This window comes from Labrus bergylta, chromosome 2, assembly GCF_963930695.1.
Source record: "Labrus bergylta chromosome 2, fLabBer1.1, whole genome shotgun sequence".
NCBI lineage: Eukaryota > Metazoa > Chordata > Actinopteri > Labriformes > Labridae > Labrus > Labrus bergylta.
In genome coordinates, this window is record NC_089196.1 from 9671758 (window position 1) to 9693406 (window position 21649).

A 21649-nucleotide genomic window follows, 5' to 3' on the forward strand; every position below is an offset into this window, starting at 1 on the left:
TTAGTGACCCTCTGCCCTTTAAACAAATTGAGTTTTTGCCGGGCCTTTGAAGGTGTGCAACCCAACCGTTGCACCTTATTAAAAATGAATACGGTAGTATAGAGTACAGGAGAGGAAAAACATATTGGAAACGTATTTACCAAGAGAAGATGAGTTGATTCTGTACTTTGTTTGTGGAATGGTTTAACAACAATTTACAACCAGCATACCAATTGAAATCCCCATCGAGTCAACAATAACCATTGCATTGTCAAACTCAAATGAACAGACAAAGAACCAATGTTTTTCTATATTTATACAAAGCCATAAATAACAGTATGTCATCCATTCCAAATACATTCCAATTTTTATTAAATCCAACAACAATTTCTACCCAGGTTGTTGAGTTCAAAGTGCTCTGCAGAATATGTTCAATAAGGCACTTCAGATAAAACTCGCTATTTTACACAGGCACCTTGTAACCTGTTTTATTTTGTTTTTTTTAATGGATAAGACAACTTTGATAATTATTACATTTGCTAGGTAAAAACAACAATTTAATGCCCCATTCTTTGATGCTAAGGTTCCTGAGAAAGTATACAAAGAGAGGTTGAATTGTAAGACATGCTCAGAGCAAAGTGTTCACCAGCTGCTGGTAGGTTTCTCTCTCCTGCTTCAGCCCGTGACACTCTTCCACGTACAGTTTCCCATTCCTCACCACTCTCTCTCTGAGCGCAGGATCTGACAGGAGCCTCTGGGATTGATGTACGAATTCCTGGCAGGGACAGGGACACAATAAGTTCTTATTTACTGCCAAATATCACTTAAAGCTTTCTATTGAAGTTGCCTGAAGGTATGCTTTTTTCTTTTTAAATCTAAAAGATATTCCAAGGCACAAGAAGAGAATTCAGATAAAAGTTAGTGTACTGATTAGTGAAAAGACATTGCCAAAAAATGGAGATATTGATGGCTAAAGATCTGCAAACAGCTGTCCAATAGACCTTGTAAGTCTATCCTCATAGCTGCCACCTCTCACACGCTTCTGAAGAAAGGTGAAAAAGTGACAGATACAGAGAAACAATGTAACTGCAGCTCTCACAGGGTCACCGGGAGGGGAAGATGAGGATAAAAACAATGATTGAGAGATGCTGTATCCAAACAGCATCCGGAATCCTTGTTGCTCATCTGTTGGCCCTGCAGACTGACTCGAGCCTCCAACAAAACAAAGTGAAGTGCCTGAAAGGGATCCTGCAACATGGCAGCCAACATTTACTGCAGCAGAGAGCCAGTGGGCATACAAAGTTTCAGCTGCTGCCAGTTAGAAGGCCAATTCACTCTACTTCACTTCACTCAAGTGATGTGATTATGTCTGGAGAGGCTCTTGGTAGCAAACTGCTAAACTGCTCTTCTCTATGGCCATATGAGTGCTATAAAGCCTCTGCAACAGGATTAAAGCTCAACTTATGAGCGGCATGCTTATAATCACTTCACTTTTAGTGCAAATTATAGAGCCAGACAGAGTTACCATTTTTCTCTTTAAAGCCTTAAAGTGCTTGTGTGTTTGTTTCTTTAGACACTTCTCTTGATACCTATACTCCTCGTGTAATTACCCTTAAGGCTTAAAGACCCAAAAATACTGTCAATCAAAAACAAGGATGTTGATAAAAGAAGGATTTTAAAGCGGGCAGAAATGAAAACAAACTCTTGAGTGTGATCCACCGCAAGGGAAGTTTTGGCTGAAAGACTGGTGCTTGTTGCCCATCGGTTCTGGCTGAGGTCATGGTTTATCCAGCCCAAGATGCTGTAACCATCTGTGTGAGCTTCTTCCTGGCAGCTCAGCTGAGCGCACGTGACCCCCACTCCCCTCCCCCAGGGAGGATTTATCTCAACAGTTAAAACAACATCACGCTAGAGTAGAGCATGCTGGTTGTCATGACAGTAGCACGGTCAAGCCCTTTGTGATCTGACCTTAACCTTTGCTATTGTCCTTTTTCAGCTAACGTTAGCCTAGCTTGTTTCTCTGATACCTGCTAACATTAGCCTAGCTTGTTTCTCTGATACCTGCCAACATAAGCATAGCTGTTTTTCTCATAACTTAAAGCTCCTGAGGAGATTTTAGCTGGTTATGAAACAGACTTTAATTTATACAGATGCTTTTTATGACCTACAAGAGCAAACACGATGAAAGACTGTTGGCAACACGATGGATTATTTATATGTAGTAATTTCTAATGCCTGAAACCACAGATGCCAGAGTAGGTGTCAGATGAAATGATGCCAGAAACAGTCTCATTTACATTTCCCATGGAAAAAACACTTAATGAGGGAAACATTTGACTGCAAATATAATCTAGTATAATTTTTTTAAAAGCACCATTTATACACATCCAGGACTAAATCAGCAAATGATAAAAGGTACCACTTTGTCCACAAACCTCAAGTTCCTCACATGAACTTTGAGATCAAGACTTTCTGATGACTGAATGCAAATCTTCATCTTAAATAATACAAGTTACTTTAATAGAAACCAAGAAGAAGTGTTTTTAATATGACAGGAAAAAGTGTGCTGGAAATGTTTTTAATGACGGCCTCTCCAGCAGGCAGACAGTGTTTATAGAAAACTCTGATCAAACCTCATTATACATCAGACTGAAGAGTTCTCATGGGAACTCCCCGCTTTGCCCTTTCCTGCATGATGCCATGTGTTGCATCACCATGTGGTCGTTTTGTATCTATACTCTGTCCCTGAAGGCTACACTTTTTGATTCTAATCCGAGCACCTAAGAAAAAACCCAGCTCATTCTGTTTTATAACACTTCCATACGTCGGACTGTAGTCAGGAGAACTTTTTAGTAGAAAGATTAGAAAATTAACATTGTTTTTTCTGCTTCAAACTGTTTTTATTGTTGTTTGTTTTTAAGATAAAGCCATGCCTGAGAAGTGGACGTACATGTCTTAAATGCTTTCTCGGTTATTTGAGGTTAAAGGAGTAGTTTTTGGCTGCAGTGATGATAATGAAGTTTATCCTCTCTATCTTCAGTATTAAAGCTTAACTGGGCTTAACGTCTTTTGTGACCTGGTACGTGTTTGTCCCTATCTACCTGAGGTGATGAGTACAGTAGGCCGGTGAACTCATGTTGAACTACAGCTGCGTTTCCTGGAATGTCCCGGGCCAACACGGGTACCCCGAGATCCATGGCCTGTCGGAGCAGAGAGAGATTAAGCACTGAGAGGTTGCTGAGAATTACAATGTCACAGGCAAAAGTTACTCACTCTTGTATATATAAAAAAAAAAAAGACACCTTGGCATGTATACTGATATGCTATTCTGCTCATCACTGCTTTGATTCACTTACAGAATTAATCTTTATCAGCTAATACCTTCAGCAGGTTGTTGAGTGAAACATGCTAGCAGACTAATCAGACTTTAAGCCTACTGTGGATTGTCTTAATCGACTGAGTTTAAGAGAGATTAAGTGGATTTGCAGGTTTTGCTCACTCAGGAATAGGAAGATTGGAGTCAAGCAATTAATTTGGGTAATTGTCCCTGAAGTGGTCAGATAACATTGTAGCTGAGTGAGAACTCACAAGATAAGGACTGCTGTAAATATTCACACAGTTTCAGTTTTTTTCTTAGGATAAAACCAACTCTCATTACCAAGATATTGTTCTGCAGCACGATACACGAGTCAAATTAAGATGCATTTTGCTGTTGTTACCCACAAGCCCCGAAGATGATTACCTCCAAGATGGCAGCTGACATGCCCTCTGATACGGAGCTGTTGACCACGGCGGAGCACCTTTTCATGGCAGCATGAAGCTCCTGCTGGCTTCTCTCCTGGGCCAAGAAGACCCCTGCTGTTCTGCAGAAGTACAGGCAGAGTTGAGTTCTGCGTGACTCTGGGCTCATAGAGGCGTGAATGATGCTAAAGGGCAGTGACAAGCTTGGGGCAGGAAACACGGCTGCACTATGTGTGACATGCACTGTGAGACCAGGTAAAGTCCTAAGCAGAGAGGGCAGCTTCCTGCCGCAAACATCTTTGTTGTGGTGGACGCCTTTGGCGAGGGAACTGAAAGAGCAACCACGATATTAGAGTAGGGAGAGTCGTTTTGAAAAAAGTATTTTGGTGCTCCCTGAAGATTTTAACTCTGTTTACATTATGTCAAGATAAATGTAAGCTGTATTTACTGAGATACTTTTCTGTGCTGCGTGGGATAAAAAGCAGTGTTCAAGTTTCTCACAGAAGCAAAGTGTCTGCCATTAGACTGTCAGATCTCAAGCCTTATTTCAGAGATTTTTTACTGAAAAAGGAAAGGTAACTTACCTTTGAACAAATGCCTCCACCTCAGCTGTAAGCACAGGATCAATCTAAGAGAGACAGAGACGTTACAGAGAAGAGTAAAAAAAACCTGTTTACTTCATTTCAAAAAGATGTGTTTTCATCAAGGACTCCAGCAATGACTTAATCGAGAGGATAAAATACACAATGACACAATTAATAATTTCTATCATGGGCAAATCATTCTCTGTAAATCCTCTATTTCCAGAGATTGGGGTCAGGGTGGGGTGGGTGGCCAATCTGATTAATTGCAGTGTGGGATTTGCGTGCATTAGCCTGCCCACAGAAAAGTCAAAGCATAGCAATTTAGGTCAAAGATGTTGCCAAGCAAGCTGCTACTTTTTCCCCTCTTTCATTTTATAGCTCATGACATTTTTCAGAGGAATCTACAGTACAGCGTGTTGTGCATTGAATTCGAAGAATCTAGACGGAAGAGAGTTTTTTTTTTTTTTTTTTTCTATCCTGGTCTAATCTGAGGGTTTAGCGGACATTGTAAAACCAGTGTGTGGCTGTATCAGGATAAAGGCTGTATTAACAAACAACTGATTTAAGCACTGTACTGATCCTGCACCGTAGCTTGGTGAATCGACAGAAATGAAAGGGGAAAGATGTGATGAGTCATAAAAAGGGAAAGCAATAACAACGTTTTAAATCTACAGAGTGAATCTGTCCGCCCTGTGTCTGTTTTGTGATGCCTTTCTGTCCTTATTATGTACAGCAAATATTTGGTTAAAAAGCTGACCAGATGAAGTATAACATTTAAGAATAACCCTTCCTTATATGAAGCAATAATAGCACTGAACATGCTGCACACTGTGGGGCTTGATGAAGCCCAGTTACAGTTGAGGGACGTGTGTCATTGCTGACAAACTGACCTGAATTCTCCTCTTAATGACAGATGCCGTGCAGCCAGAGTGCTTATTACTGGAGTGAAGTAGCTGTGGGTTTATAGTACACGTCTCATTCTGTTAGTATAGATTTTTAAGATTTTACTTTTACTTCTTTTGACTCAGTCATTTTCAATCAAAAGTGGAATCCTGTACTTATAGAAGAATATACAAGTACATGTTTATTATAATAATAGTGTGTGGCTTTTCATTTCTCAGGCAAACAAATAGGCATACATGCTTCCACTCTGAATCAGAAGAGTCGAGATGAATCACACGTCTCTGCTTCCACTGAACCATTTCATCAAACAACAACAAAGCGGAGCGAGAAGCGGCAGTGGTGCGACCGTGTATGAGCCCCTGGCCATGTCTAATTGAGTTGTTTCTTGAGCGGAAAAACTAAAGCAGAACATACCTTTTTGCCTGACACCACTGTTTGAAAGAAAGAACAGACACTAAAAAAAACTGTACACTCATGTGGTATCAAAGCAAGTCAGTGGGAAGAGGAGATGAAGAGAGAAATCAATGAGTGAGAGATTGGAAAGGAGGAACAGTCATTAGAGCAGTGAGGCTGCTCGCTGCTGCCCGGGACGTGACTTCTATCTGCAGCACCGAGTAGACAGAACATAAAAGTGCAATCAGGTAAATATAAACTTTTACAGTAAATGTATAAAACCCTCCCTCCTCTGATTTGATTCTCTGCCATGATTTATGAATCATCATACATCATGGCAGGCTTTATTGCTTTTTTCCAATTATTTGACTTGACGTGGAGCCACTTTGTGTGTGTGTACATGCGTGTGCTTGTGAGGTCATGTCCAGAGGAATAACACACATGACAGAAACATGATGAGGAGTGACGTCTCTTTGCTTTTGCTGTAATAGAAATCAGCAGGCTTAGATAAATGCGCGTCCATGTGTCAGAATAAAGTGCCGTTACAGGTCACTGGTCAAATCCGAGCGCTAATCCAGAGCAGGAGACGCATTAGTATATAAAGCAGTGAGATACCCAGTTGGACACACATTAAAACAATCAGGACGACTGCGGCTGCTGCTGCTGCTGTTGACCCTTGACATGATTGCAGAAGATTGTATTTTCCTCCCACGGAGGACTAAAGAGTTCCTGCTAAAGAGTTAAGCCAGTATCTCCGCTACATCCAATTAGAGGCCGCCTGGATACCCAAGGAAGGTTTCTATTATAGGTTAATTCTACTGTTCAGAGCATCATTGTACACAAGGGCACATATGGCAGGTATATGACAACTCACCTTTGGCCCAATAATGACCAACACATTCAGCGGGTTCTCACAATGCCATTCTGAAAAACAGAAAACACAAGTGGAAATTTAAGGCAACTGTTTGGGATACAACATGAATAGCAGCAGCTTTCTTGAGAGCAGCACATTTGTTTTTGTGTTTAATGTTAAAAGCCATGCTGGCTTTGAGAATACAAACTTCCAAGATGCTGAAATCCACACGTGTACTCCTCCCATCTGGATGAAACTTTAATATACAGTTTGACGCCCTCTAGTGCCACCTTATTACCATAACTGTGTTCTTTGAAAATCACATCAAATAAAAGAGAACGTAAATAAAAAGGATCTATAAGATTTCAATGGTACACTCTTGAGACATATAAGACTTAGCTTGTGAGAGAAACCGTATAAAAGCAAGAGATAATTTCTTTGTAGGGCTAACATGAGCTGTCAGAAGAATCTCGTTGCACTTTCACATAAATTTTCAATTAGCTGAAACTCAACCACAGAGATCTGACTTCATTCCTAATGTATGAAGACACAGCCATTGCCTCTACCACAGGCTACTACAGAAATGTGCGTGTGTTTGTAATCGAGGGTAGTACCTGACAGGAAGGTTGAAAACATGCAGGCTGGAAACATCCCGCCCTCTTTCAACTGGCCTATTTGTTCTGTCATGACTTTATTAACGTATTTGCTCTATGTTTGTTTATACATATTCATAAGCAGAACATGCATGCAAACGGATGGTAAACATGGTTATTTCATGGTCTACCTGAGAAAACATGCAACAGATAGAGTGGGTCCTTGACTCTCCTGAGGCCGCACACCAGCAGGAAAACACGCAGCTCGTCCACAGGCTCACTGCTTAAACCTGGAGAGGAGCCAGACGCACAGAAAGACAGCAGCACAATATCAAAACACTGCATAATGAACATCCCAAGTACATCGCTAGATAATGAAAGCAATACATCACCCAAGGTCATGAGGAAAATAAGACAGCGGTGACTAATGTGCTCCCACAATTCTCTGATCGGAGTTGCAACCCTCAGCAGGGAAATCGTCGGCTGAAAACATTCGAAGGTTGAAGCCCAATCAGTGTGTAACATGGTGTCCCAACTACAGAGTCACATGATGAGTGTTTGGGTGATAATTTACACACCAAACAGCCCCAGATCAAGATACGTTAATAAAACAACAAACATTTTTAAAACTCCTTATGTAACTGAGAGGTTGTGGCACTAAACTGAACTCTTTAGGTTCAGTCCAGATGAAGAATGCACAAAAAACAATCAAGGATCTTTTCTAAAAACTGATTAGAGAAATGTATTTTCCATAGCACTTTATCAGGCTAATGTTTCAATGAATGAAAGACATCTTGACGTTGTCAGAACCTCTAATCCTGAAGCTTTTCTTATTCTCTGTTTTTGCTAAATTGCTTAAATTAGGCAGGAACCTTATAATCTCTATCTACAGATTCTACATTAAAATGAAGATTCTGTTTCCAGGAGACTGGATTTTATTACGGGAAGGGTTCTGGATTATGATTGTAGTCCAGGTAGTATTGACCAATCATCAGCAGGCTTTTGTGTCGGCCATAGATTGTCAAATAAAATGGCTAGTGAGCTCTGAGAAGCTTCTATTCATTTAGTTATTTCATGATATAAAAAAGAATAAACTGTCATGATTGACAGCTCTGTTGACAAATTTGGCCCTTGCAGAGCACTGTGTGCACCACAGTGGAGGAGAAATTGTCATTTAACTTCCATAACCGTCAGTGTCTGCCACAAACCGACACAAGTATCTGTTCTATTGTCGACTGTGCTGAGCTGAAGAATCTTTGCTGTTAAATGTGTTTTTGTTTCGAGGAAGGGGCGTGGCTTCAAAACCGCTGCAGGTTCTCTACTGCACACTTCTGACTCCAAATGACGTCACCAGTGCACACGTCAGCATGACAAAAGGATATTTTGGCTTCATTTTTGCACAATGGGGGAAGGGAGAGCTGTGTTGTCCATTCTTTATACGGTCCATAAATGCAATCTGTGTAGAGAACAAAAGCAGGTGGAACGCAGCCTGCTGCAATGACATCCCGCTTCCATCAGCAGTAATCTCCGATTTATCTCTATAATCTGATATCTTCATACAAGTACAGCTAACATTCAGTTCTGAAACAAAATATATTAACTAGAGCGCCAAATCTGCTGGACTCTGTTTTATAGAAGCCAATCAGTGTTTAGATTTCCTGACTGCCTGGAATGCATCAGAATTGATCGATCTGACCTCCATTCATCAAACAAGCAATTTTAATTCTCATCAGAAGGACAGACCCGACAAAGTTTTAATTTTTACTCTCTTACTAATCTTCATGATGATTCAATTATTTGTACAAACTTAACCCTCTGTGGTACACATTATGAAATCAATGAAGAAAAAGAATTTGCTCTCAGTTAACATTGTGGAACACAAATACAACCAAAATCATCATATCAAATAAATTATAATATTAAATCATTACCCTCAATGTTGTTTCAAAAACTTTAAATATCACCATGACCTTATCCTTATATGAACATAATCCTAATGAGCATGCACATACACACACAAAGACCTGCATGTACACACACACACACACACACAAATTCTCCTTCCTCACTAATGCACCTCAGTGCTTCTGAAAGTTGAGGAAGCATTTCCTCTCAACAGAAAAACACTGGAAGGTAGCATGTTTTAAGCACAGCACTTTCACAATGGCAGAACAACCTGAGTATTTGCATTGTAACTGACTTCCTTCTCATTATATGATACCTCATCCTCACTCTCCTCAGCTGGCAGGGCCTCCCGTGCTTTATGGCTTTTTGAAAGAGCCATAGAAAAGGTACAGATTCATAAATCACAATAAGGGCAGATATAGTTTGTGAATAAGAATGCATTACTAAATATTATTAATGACAAATACATTTAGATAGTTCTACGTCTTTTCATTACAAATGAAATAAATGTGTAGTCCAACATAGTATGCCTGGTATGGCCGTACAGCATGTCATTCCATTATGGTACAATGTTGCTTAAGGGCAACATAACGTTTTTTTTATTTCTTATAATAAATTTGAAGATATATTTAATTACCAATGAAGGTGACTCAGATTTTTGTAGGTGATCATCAGGATGAAAAATTTGAAATTTGGGGCTGTGTGACATGTACTGTACAAACCTGTACTTCAAAAATGCAAAAAGCATAATTAACCCCTGTGGGAACATGTGACCACTCTTTTAGATCATCAATGCTTTGAACAATTAAATGGGTTTGTCTTTGTATTTAAAAATCTAAAATAGGCTATGTTTACGTGGAGTCAACACGGTCCCACAGAGGGTCAAGAATGTGGATTACAAGTAAATCACAAGAAATGAATTCTCCTTTTTCAAGCTCATATCGTTGAAGTCAGCCACAGTGAAGTCTCTTTGTAACTTCATATTTACAGAACAACTGAGACTCACCAAAAACAGATGAACTGGGTTCATCGACGATGGGTTCTAACACTGTGTACCATATAACCCGTGGCATATTCACCTACTTAATTTGGTGTGTTAGCATGCTATGGATAGCGGTTTTTTTGCACAACAGAAACAGCTGATAAAGATACAATCATCATAGCAATTGCTTGTGTTTGCTCATTGACTAAAGAAAGAAACAATTTGAAATTTAATCCGTGGGATAGAAAGTATTGGGATCACCGGAACTATACGATTGACGGCAGGGTGACCTGAATGTCTTAATTAAAAAACCACAAATGTAAACCTCATGGTGATATTAGTGGATAAGCTTAAGGATCATTACAGTCATAAGGATTTATTGTCTAGAGACTTTAAATTCTGTACTAAATCTTGTGCCAATCTGTCATGTAGACATTAAGATTTCATATGACATGTGACGTATCCGACCTGTAAGTGACCCCGAGGGAAAGTGAGGAGATCACTGATGTCCTGTTTGATTCCTTTGAGACAATGAATCCCTTAACACATTTTCAAATCCTTTTGAAGGTGTGTACATTTTCAACCTCATGTTGAGTTTACAAGTTTACTTTTCAACTGTAAAGTATTGTGACACCTTAGTTTTTAATGAAACTTTAAGTGAGGTGGTCTAAATGCAACACTGTAAGGTAAAGGAATTATTAACACAAAATCAAAGCGGATTAAAACGAAAGCCCTTAACACAAAGTGTTTTCTTTGTTAGTGACAAAAATGAGACACAAAACATTTCAAAACTAATACCACAAACAGACATGAGCACGTGCTTAAAGCGCAGCGACAGTCAAGTGAAATCCCCTGCTGCCAGATAAGTCCAGATCAGGAGGCTGAAGCAGCTCTTTAATGCTATTAAAGAGAATCTTAAAATGACAGCGAGGAGTTTTGGCATTGACCCTGATCCCGGGAGCCGATTGTCAAAAAAAAAAGCTCTAAATCTGGGGGCCATATCGAAAGTTACTCGCATTGATTCGCAGGAAACAAACAAGTCACTACCTCAGAGGAAGGTGCAGGGAAAAAAAACATGGAGACAAGCAGGAATCATAGCAGAGCTCAGACTTGTCAAAATGAGAAAGAAATTCAAAGAAATAAAAAAAAAACTATTCATCTTTCCTCAGGGGAGTAAAACGTGTACAAATCATGTGTTGTGCCAGCAGCGATCTTTTCTCCCAGTCTCTTTGCAGCTCTGTGAGTTCTATGTTAGACCTTTTCTTTTCTACATTTGTCTTTGATATCTGGGAGGCATTCTCAACAACTCCCTAGTGTTTTGACCAGTATGTGAGGCGCTGTGTTTGTCGTATGGAAATAGTAGCACATGTCGATATGAACATAATCTATTGTGGAACGGGGAAAAGATACTCTCAGGGGGGACAAAATAATGACAAGGCCACGGTAAAAAGAAGTTCAACCTAAAACTCACATGAACAAAAAAACAAAAAAATAAAGTATACTTAGCCGAATAGATACTGTTGAACATTTTAATCTTATGACATCAACCCCCACACTTGTTTGGTTCTAAAGAGTCGTACAAATTACAACATTTCTTTAGTTCCTGAATTGAAGGTTTTCATCACTACAAGTCAGACAAATGTTGTTTACTCTCATCTCTGCACATCCACACTGTTCGCACAGATAAGCCAGATAACAGAACATTTTGATCAGCCAAACTGCCTGAGCTAATTAAATACAAATCCTGGAACATGCAGCTTTACACTTGCCTTCCATAAAGACACAAACAACCATGAAGAACTGGGTGAGCCATGCGAAGGAAGACATTTGGAATATCTTTCAATGGCAAAAACACTTGACATTAATTCAAGCATGAGCTATGCCAGTGATCTCTAATATTTATGTACACACATTTCATATTTATTTGATATGGATCAAACAGTCTGACATCTTCGTATGGTTATATAATGACAGAGGAAAGGGGCTTTTCTCTGTTCATCTGATCATCTGAGATCACAAGATGTCACTGAAAGTTTCCTGAATAATCTGCTCAATTTGATCCATTGAGGACAAAGTAGCTGGACAAAGAAAAAAACACCATCATACTCCCAACAGGCTATTTCAGTCCTTCAGTGAATCAAAGTATCGCTGCTCCCTCTACTGTGTTGTTCAGCATGTCTCTCCTCAACCCAACCTCACAGCAGGGGTCAACAACAACATACACAAAGAGGCTTTCATGGACTGACAGCTCCAGTGCTGAAGTCTACGCACACCAGTGCTGAAGTCTTTTTTTATGCACACCAGTGGAGCTCTGTTACAGTGTGATATGAACACAGGGGCCACACAATACTGATAATCCAAACTCTACCTCAGTCTATTTATTTACACTCCAGATTGTTTAGTGATTATTATTTTTTTCTCAAATCCAAAATGCAGGCTGCAGCAGAGGTCATTCATTCAGACTTCATTCATTCTCTGAAATAATTCTCTGAAACAAAATCAGAGTATGGCTGTCGTTTCAGCACCAGGGGTTAACACTGCTTTTTTATTTTAAATAACCGTAAGTGATATTTTACTCATCCATGGAATATGATGTGGACATACTAACACCATCAGACAGTACACCTGCAGACACTGGAACATTTTTTTTTTTACAGCTTTAAAAAGTCAGACTACACTGCTTTTATCACATCTGAGGAAAAGAACAATAGACGCGTCTCATGTTTCAAATATAACAAATGGAAAAGTGACTCTGGGCAATTAGTATTTCTTGCACTGGTTGTGAAGCGTTGTGACAAATGACCCCGGGCTGTGGAGCTATTAATCAATTGCTCCTTTCTGTACTCATCTGTGCTCTCTTTGAGCGCTAATGCAGTGTCCAGGTAAACCTCCAGGCTGTTTGTGTTGATGTAAATGTTTACTGATTTATTCAAATGAGAGTTTTGAGGCGAGAAGGAGAAAGGGGGAAAATAGATATATGAACTGAAGCTCTTTCCTCCTTAACCACCATGTAGATGCTTCTACCACAGCAAAGACTCAATAGATTCTTTCTGACTGGTGTTTTTCACACTGAGGCTGTTTAAATGGATTCCCTATCATGCACCCAGAGGTGGCTCCACTGAGCTTCCTCGGAGGTAAGGACAAAGAATGCAGTCTACAATAAAGCAGGGGTGTTTTGAGCACGATATTGCAAACGTGTGGCACACCTGTGTATAGAGCTGGTCATAATGACCACAATAAAATCTATTTTACAATTGTAATGTGCAGGCAGCGCTCCATTTCATTGCATCAAAAACACAGGCCACTTTAAAGTGATGTGAATGTGCTACCCTGCTTCAGTTTAGGACATAGCTTTGCTTATAACATGATTACTAGAATCATTATCAAATGATAGCAGGATGACTTGGACTCTACCTTTTAACAGAGGGGAGAGAGGATCTCCCTTCCTCCTCTTTCCACATTTTCTTAACCTTTTGTACCATTTGTTTTGACTTTGGAGTTTGGGTTACTTGAATCGATTGAAACCACAAAATAAATTACTCGTCTAAATCTGTTGATATTCTCTAACATGAAAGGTAAACTCACTAAATCAAAATTTTTCTTTCTCTGCACCAAGTGTTATCAACAGGACTTTGAATGGCTTTTAAACAAAATCAATTAAATGAAAAGTTTGTCTTATACAGTCTGCCAGAAGCCTTCCTGGTATGAAGCCACACTGATCTGGTTATTTATATCTATGATAATGGCTTTTAATCTGTTGATTAATAATGCTGATATGATTTTAAAGTCTGTATTAAGAAGGGATATAGGCCTGTATGAGGAACACTGTGTCGCATCCTTTCCTTCTTTATGTATAAATGTAATTATTACTGATTGTCATGTCTGTGCCCATTTCCCTCTAATGCATAACTCTAAGCTTTAAGTAGTAAGGGGAATGTTTGTCCTTTAATTTTTGATCAAATTCATTTGTAAAGCCGTCGCCCCCTGGTGATTTACCGGCTATCAGTCCCTGCATTTGTTGTTTAATTTCCTCTGCAGTTATTGCTTTTATCAGTTTGGTATTTTATAAAACCAGACAGACACCACTTCAGATTCAGTCGGGAATCATTTCCATTAAAGACAACAAATAAACAATTCATACAAACTTTTTAACTATTCACAGTGATGAAGGACGTAAAAGGACATCTAGGATTTTATGGGACATGACCACGCCACATACCGCCATGCAACACATCTACTTTCCTTTTCCCTCTTTAAATACATAAAAAAAGTATTTCACGTTCCTGGTGATGAGCCTTTCTATCTTTTGTGGTCGGAATTGTTTGTTATGCGTTTGTTATAAAATAAATAAATAAATAAAGACAAGAAAAAAAAACCTCCAATGGATTATCAAGTCTCACTTTACAGCTGGACGCAGTCACAGTACCTGAGCTCCTCAAGAAGTCAGTCCAGCAGAAGTTTTCAGTCACTTCTGAGCGGATCCCTTTCAAATAAACACAGAAACATTAAAAGGTACAGTGTTACTGATTCAGCTTTGCCTGGACATTAATGATCATATACATTATGCAGAAGTTAGCACCATGTTTAAAAAAATAAATAATTAGATCATCATTTCAGAACTGATTTTCCTTTATCAGGGGCGCAGCTTTTCAACAGGCAAGGCAGACAACTGCTTGGGGCCCCAGGCCAGTAGGGGGCCCCCAGGGGCTGATAAACTTAAAATCACAGCAGTGGCTCAAAATGTGCAACATTTGTAATGACAGGATGAAACCTCCCTAAAAGGGATTCATTACACAGTACTCACTGATATAATAGTAAATGACTGAATGATGCTCGTCTAGCTTTAAATATGGACGAGTTACAAAAAATGAGTCGGTAAAGATCGTACTTATATCTTAATGGGGGTGGACGCTGTTTTGAGGGGCCCCCTGTGCATTTATTTGCCACTGTCCTTTATCTGACTTCACTGCTTGTTTGACACTGTGAATTTAAAACATCACCTCTATTCTTCATAACCTTTAGTCCGATCAAACACATAGGCCGTATTTGTAATAGACGCTATTTTAATTAAACCTATATACAAAAGCACTGTATATAAAGATTCACTGTATGTGTGTATATAGGCATGATTCCATGTGATCCATCATGTAAAAAGCACTTCAGTGTGATCACTATCTGTTCACAGGCACAACAAAATAAGCTTTTAGTGGTCTGGGCTCAGCCATGCAGCGGACCAAAGGCTCTCCTCTAATCTATGAAGGGACACTATTTGCCAAACAAGGCTACTGGTGGGAAGCAACATGGAAGAGTGATTCGGGCTGTCCTACATGGCACGGCGGCCAATGGCGAGAGCAAACACAACTCTGTACGGCAGACAGCATGATAATGGAGGGAAAAAATGTCAAAGCTGATTAATGTAACACTTGGGTGGCGAGTCGAGCATGCACAGCGTGAGGCGAGGATGTTCATCCTGCGGAGCTTACCTTGGGGCTGGACATAGATCTTACTGCTCTGGGACAGCTTCAGGGGAAAACACAGGAAAATGACGGTTAAAACAAAAGCTAGATTATAATTATGAAGTATTTGAATCAATCAGTTACTCTTGGTTGTGTTTGTTGATACAAATGACATTGGATTATTTTCTACCTGTGCTTCATTCTCTTTGTGTCAGTCAATAAAAACAGTCAATAAATGCACTTTCAGCTCCAAACACATTTAGTCAAACCTAACCTTTAGAAGAAAGTCGGGAAAGCAGTTGGTAAGATAATGGAGGTGCTAAAACATAAATAAGAGGGGATGGAAAGAAAATTGAGTGGATGTTATCACAGTGGATCCATCCCCTATGTGTGTTTTCTGTCACAATAAAACGCACAGTGATGCCTCTCAGTGCCTGTCCTGTCTGCCTGCTGTCAGCACTAAATGGTGGAGATAAAGCATGCCACTCGCCTCATTCTACAGCCTACGGGTGGAATCTAATCTGAAAATAAAACGCTGTAATATTGTTTTAATGCCAAACTATTGCAGGACAGTGCAGAATATTGTGTTTGTACAGTAAAAGCCCTGCTGTTCTGTTTTATTGGAGCTATCAGGATACTGCTGTTTGTTCAAGTGCAACTGAAAAAACTTTGGCCTTCACTTCTTGATTAGGATAATGTTTTGTTTATTGTGACATATCAATTTATAATAGGCTCGTGTGAATGTGCACATTAAGTGGTTTGGCACTCTAGAAGAGCAGGCAGTAGTGCATATACTAATGAACCTGCACAAAGGTACACACAGAAGTGTTCTATAGTCAAAACTTTAATGAGTGGAACTGATAGATAGATGTATTTTTATTGGATCCTGGTGAGAAACGCTCTCTCATTTTGCTTGCACTACTGTTGTATGTACAACTAAATCTCAAGAAAGCTTTGAATTGAGACATGAAACATGCTATGACACATTAGACGCAGACTTGCACATGGAACCATCAGTGTTTAAGACATGAACTACTGCACTGACACAAGTTTTTAAAATAAAAAAAAAAAGAAGAAAATCATACCAAAAATAACTCTGCCTCTTCTTTCAGTTTGTCAGTAAATGCAACAGCAAACCTGATTAAGAAAAGAACGTCATTAAAACCAATGCAAGGCCATTTGACTGAAGTCATTTTCACAAGAGACAGTCAACAGCATCGACACTTTGGACAACAAAGCACACAAAGAAGTGGTAACAACTTTAAAAGACAGAAGTCTCCAGGCTGAGGCTGAGCGCGTGAGAGCAGAATAACTGCTTGTGGTTTGAAGGAAAGGATTTTAAGGATGAACATGCCAAGAATACAAAGAGGAAACCTAAGAGAATGTAGAGCAAAAAACAGTGGGGATGTATTAATTTGAGCATGTGTGAGCACGCAACAGTAAATGGGCCAACAGGCTCAGAGAGGTGACTGAATTTCATGATCAAGGTTTGTGTGAGAGGGCGCTAACAGTGGGAGGTGTGTGGATCCAGATGTTTGAAGTCATGAGACCTGGATTTCCCACCTTCTCTCAAAAAGGCAATTATCCCCCCTAGACTTACGTGATGTATGACTCATACCAGGTTTTTCTTTTTTTTTTTACCATGATAACAACAAAAACACCAGGGACTGATTTAAAGGCACAAGTACGATATTGATAAGCACGCGTGCAAAAAATGTCTTTAAACTATGAAGAGAAGGGGAGACACAACGTGCACAGCTGGAGTAGGCTTATGTTCAGCCTTTCACTTTCATGCTAATACTCCAGACTGATGTGATTCAAATTCATGGCAATGATTTCAAATCTTGTATAATCTAGGACTGAAGGGAAAGCTACAACAACGCTGAAGAGATGAATGGTTTCCCTGCATTTAAATAAGCCTTGTGTGCAGGTTTTTTTTAGGAAGTATCATCGAGTATCATTTTATGGCTTGTTGTAAAGCCATTAAAGTTGAAGTTGTCTGCATTACCAAGAGTGAAGATCACATAGTTTATTCAATTCGATGTTTTCTTGTTGATTTCATATGAACAACTCTTCATTCAGGAAGGGTAAATGGTTCCAGTAACTTCCTACTTGCACTTCAGGGCAGGGACATCTGCATCAAAATTCTATCTAAAAGTAGGTAAAACATGTGATACATTACAACCATATTTGGACTACAAGTCCCATAAGTGACCACATGGACCATGTTAAGAAGACTTAATATTGTCACCAGGAATGTTTAAAACAAACCCTGTGTCATGGCAGATATCCCACCTTGGACAAGCATAGGTGTAACTAATAGTAATTGGTGCCTCGTTCTTTATAACTATGACATGAAGCCATGTCAAGAAATAAGCATGTACAACAACAAGGCCCTTAAAGTGCCACATCTAAATGGAATGAGTTCATAATCAAAGTGATTAAGGTTGCACATGTGCTGTAAGATGTTAAAACGCCTACCATAAAAAATATTATTAAACATTTTAGAATCATATGGAAAGCCTTATTATATACACACATATATATATATATATATATATATATGCCATATGCCAGAAAATGCCATATACTGTATGTTCACAATTGTTTCCGAAAACAATTTTAAAAAGATGGACGGTCTACAATGGGCTTACTCAATTTAGAATCAAAACATTGGTTAAACAAAATACATTTGCAAAAACATCACCTGGCTTTCAGTAGCACCTGCTCCATAACCACACGCTTCTTCTCAACTTTCACATCTTCATTTATGTCTGTTCCACCAAAGATAACGCCAAAGGGGACTTGGATGTCTGGTGTAAAGGTGAAACAGAAAACAAAAGGTGCTTCTGACATGTGGTGGAATGGGTAGCTGTAAACTTGTAGGTTTACTGTAATTGTTGACACACACACAAAGAATGGCTACAGCTAAGAAGGAAAGTAAACACATCTTTTTTTTTTAACAGGAAACATGTTTACCTAAAAGAAGCCTGCCTGCCCGGAACAGATGAATGGCCAGTGCAGCCTCAAATGGAGGATTTCGAGATATGAGGTTTGCCACCTCAGCAGGAGACTGAAAATCTGCTGCATCTCTGAGCTCACAGGTGTGACCTGCTGACTCAATGTGGGATCTAAAATAAAAGAAATATAAGACTATGGGTGGCTGGTAGGAGGAAAAAGTGTGATTGAGCAATGATAACTTAATACTAAGTAAATGTCAAAAGTCTCCTATACTTACTAACAAACTGTGTCTAAACTGCTTCCTGCCAAGAAGAGCTTCATATTGCTGATCATAGAACAGCTGACCTTACTTATTATTCATTCTGTAATTAAATAGACATTTTCCAAACAAGTTTATTTTGAGATAACCCCTGGTGCCAGGACAAGAAGCTGAACTTCTGCTGCCTACTGACTCACCAGGTTAATAATGCTTAGCAACAGCTGCTACACTTAGCAACAGAGCGAATTACCTTATTCTCTCAGCTGTTGTGTGGTTTCCAGTTTTGGGACTGAGACAGGCAAGAAAAAGTATTTTCATATCTTCAAATAGACTTGTCTAACGAGCTAGCTGGTCACATGTACTGGTAAAATACTGAAAAATAGACGAGACATCGAAAACAGCAGAGCTTGTGTTGTTTTGTAAGCTCGCTTGACTCCACTGCTATCACATTTCCTGGATCCATGCCTGCTACTCACACACACAGCGCAAAGCTGTAGACGTGAGCAAAGCACACTGAAATGTTTACAAGTCCGTCTGCGAAATGGTCCCTCGGAAACACATAAGGGAAGAAAAACACATTTAAAAAAAAAAACTCAGTATTTTTGTTGTTGAGGACTTTATTTAAATCGCTAAAGAAAAAAAACGCTTGACAAATTCTCGTCACGAAAGTCAAAAGATAGAAAAAAATAAAAAAAGACCGAACCGCAAGATCACTTCCTTTTTTCGATGGTTCAACATCCGCGTAGATGAAATACATTTGCAAATCATGTGGATAGGCTGAAGTCCGACTTCCGCTACAAGGCAGATCGGGTCCAGGTCGCTTTGAGATCAGCTTAAGAGAAGCGGAAGCGTGACAGTTTGTTGACTGAGCTAAGTGTCACGGGGTAGTACTGTGACACTGGTTTTTGTTGACTTCCAGTTCTCCTTTGACAAAGTATCGATTTAAGACGAGTTAAAGTGAATAGTTGAGCTGTTTTTAATATATAGGTTAATGGAGATAGTTGACGGCGACTGGGACGTGTTGAAGTTGTTGAAGGTAATGTAAAACACAACTCGTGCCAAGCTTAAGTCATGCTAATGCTAGCTGACTTAATGTTTGTGAAATGCTTGTTTTGCACATGATGAAGTTGGGTTTGTTTGTGAACTCGACAGCTCTTCTCTCCCTATAAACAGTGCTGCCTACGTCTGACTAACCAAAACATTTTCTTCGCAGGTCTGAACTCTTCTAATCAAGAAAACACATTAGGAAGTTTGTGGAGGATGGCAAACCACAGGGGTGCCAGTGAGAGCAGCCCTCTTCTGGACTCAGGCTCTGGTTACAGACCGTCAGCGCCGTCCGTTTTTCAGGGAAGAAGACTGGCATGTGCAGCCATCCTGCTGGCTGAATCATTAGAAAGGATCGCTTTCTACGGCATCACATCCAACATTGTCCTTTTTCTCAATAGCAGTCCGTTTTATTGGGAGGGCACCCAGGCGAGTCAGGCACCTCTGATGTTCATGGGAGTTACCTACCTGATCTCACCATTTGGAGGCTGGATTGCTGATGCATACCTGGGGAAGTTCTGGACAATTGTTTCAAGTTTGATACTTTATTTTATTGGCATGTTATTTTTCCCTTTCATCTCAAACGAGGACACCAGGATACACCTGTGCGGAGAAGAGGGGGCGTTTCCTGTGCAACCTGCCGAGTGTCTGAGCATGAACGGAACCACTCCAAGCAATATTACCTGCCCCATTCGAGCTCCATATTGTGGCCCTGTGGTCTACAGTGGACTGTTTTTGATTGCGTTAGGCGTGGGTACTGTGAAGTCCAACATCACTCCCTTTGGGGCAGATCAGGTAGAGTATGAACAATACTGTTTTGTCAAATCTCTAAATGACATAAATAATGCTTAGTGCAGACATTGGGCTCATTATAAGCTAGAATGTCTATGAATACGATTAGTTTTTCAGACATGGGCTCTGCATAATATTGGGTATGCAGTGTGACATCATGGAAACCAGACATGTGACTGGATTTTTGTTGCACCATGAGAGTTCACTTAGACATGCATGCCCCAAATCATCATGGCCACGTATAGATACATCTATTATTAAATTGACATGTTGGGGCACAATGTATCCCTAACGATAAATAATCTGTTTATACTATACTTTCATCAACGAGTAGTTGTACACACACACACACACACACACACACACACACACACACACACACACACACACACACACACACACACAAAAACAATGCCTTTAGTAATGTGCTGTAGGTAATAAGAAGTGAAACAACATATTTCTCAACTTTATGTCTACATAATATCAGATTATGTAGAAATGGGTTTAAGAAAACTTTGTCATAGAAATGGAAATTTCCATCAGTGAGACCTTTGTTACTTTAACATAATCTAACCATGTGTGGTTTTAACACCCCCCCCCAACAAAAAAAAGGGACTGCAGCAGCTGAAATGATAAAAATTTGAACTCACTACACCCTGTTCATTGGTGGGAAACTAGAGAGAAACTCAGAGTCAGGCAAAACTAAAAGCAGCACAACAGAAGAAAAAGCAACAACTTTTGGATCAAACCAGCTACATTTTGCATGCGCCAGTGAATTTCAAACAAAAAGTACTAAAGTAATCGTGAAACAAGACGAAACTTGTTAATTATTTACGAGTACTGAAGATGTTATATTAACCGCATCACTTCAAGGCACAATTTCCCAACTTATTCTTCTCCACCTGAAAGGAATAATAAAGTGGTGGCGGAAGCTGTTAAATCCTGAAATGTACTTGGTTTAGGTGAAAATGTCAGATTGGTAGTTATGCACAGCACGCTTTTTGTCTGAATTAAGTAACTACTTTTGCAGAGTTCCTGTAGGCACAGTCATTGATTGTATTTAAAATGAATATGCAACTTTAAATAGTATCTAAAAAAAAAAAAGTGTTTCACTGGGGCTGCAGATGCGTCTACAGCTGTGGTGGAAAGATCTTAAATTTAAGAGTACAATAATAAAGGAGGATCATTCTGTGTGTTATCTATC

General features: G+C 39.5%; 2 protein-coding genes across 5 annotated transcripts in view; one reads left to right on the top strand and one right to left on the bottom strand.

Annotated features, from left to right (window-relative positions):
• Positions 1 to 277: 277 nt before the first annotated feature.
• Positions 278 to 19312, bottom strand: glt1d1 (glycosyltransferase 1 domain containing 1). Of its 4 annotated transcripts, XM_020632989.3 has the most exons (13): positions 18860 to 19285; positions 18369 to 18520; positions 18097 to 18202; positions 16475 to 16526; positions 15417 to 15453; positions 14360 to 14416; positions 7238 to 7336; positions 6475 to 6524; positions 5622 to 5638; positions 4305 to 4348; positions 3722 to 3837; positions 3081 to 3179; positions 278 to 754 (listed from the first exon to the last, which is right to left on the bottom strand). In XM_020632989.3, exons 1-13 carry the CDS (start codon positions 18925 to 18927, stop codon positions 608 to 610), a joined length of 1044 nt encoding a protein of 347 aa, XP_020488645.1. In that variant the 5' UTR covers positions 18928 to 19285; the 3' UTR covers positions 278 to 607. The 4 variants fall into 4 exon arrangements, with proteins under 4 accessions (XP_020488645.1, XP_020488646.1, XP_020488647.1 ...); XM_020632990.3 differs by lacking the exon at positions 5622 to 5638 and having other exon boundaries at positions 3722 to 3842; positions 18860 to 19283; XM_020632991.3 differs by lacking the exon at positions 5622 to 5638 and having other exon boundaries at positions 617 to 754; positions 18860 to 19289.
• A 148-nt stretch (positions 19313 to 19460) lies between these two features.
• The window catches only part of slc15a4 (solute carrier family 15 member 4), a 29911-nt gene continuing 27722 nt past the window's right edge, over positions 19461 to 21649 (top strand). The window contains exons 1-2 of the mRNA XM_020633044.3: positions 19461 to 19645; positions 19823 to 20448. Of these exons, the coding sequence (XP_020488700.1) occupies positions 19870 to 20448 (579 nt within the window). The 5' untranslated portion in view covers positions 19461 to 19645; positions 19823 to 19869. The remainder of the gene's footprint in view (positions 19646 to 19822; positions 20449 to 21649) is intronic.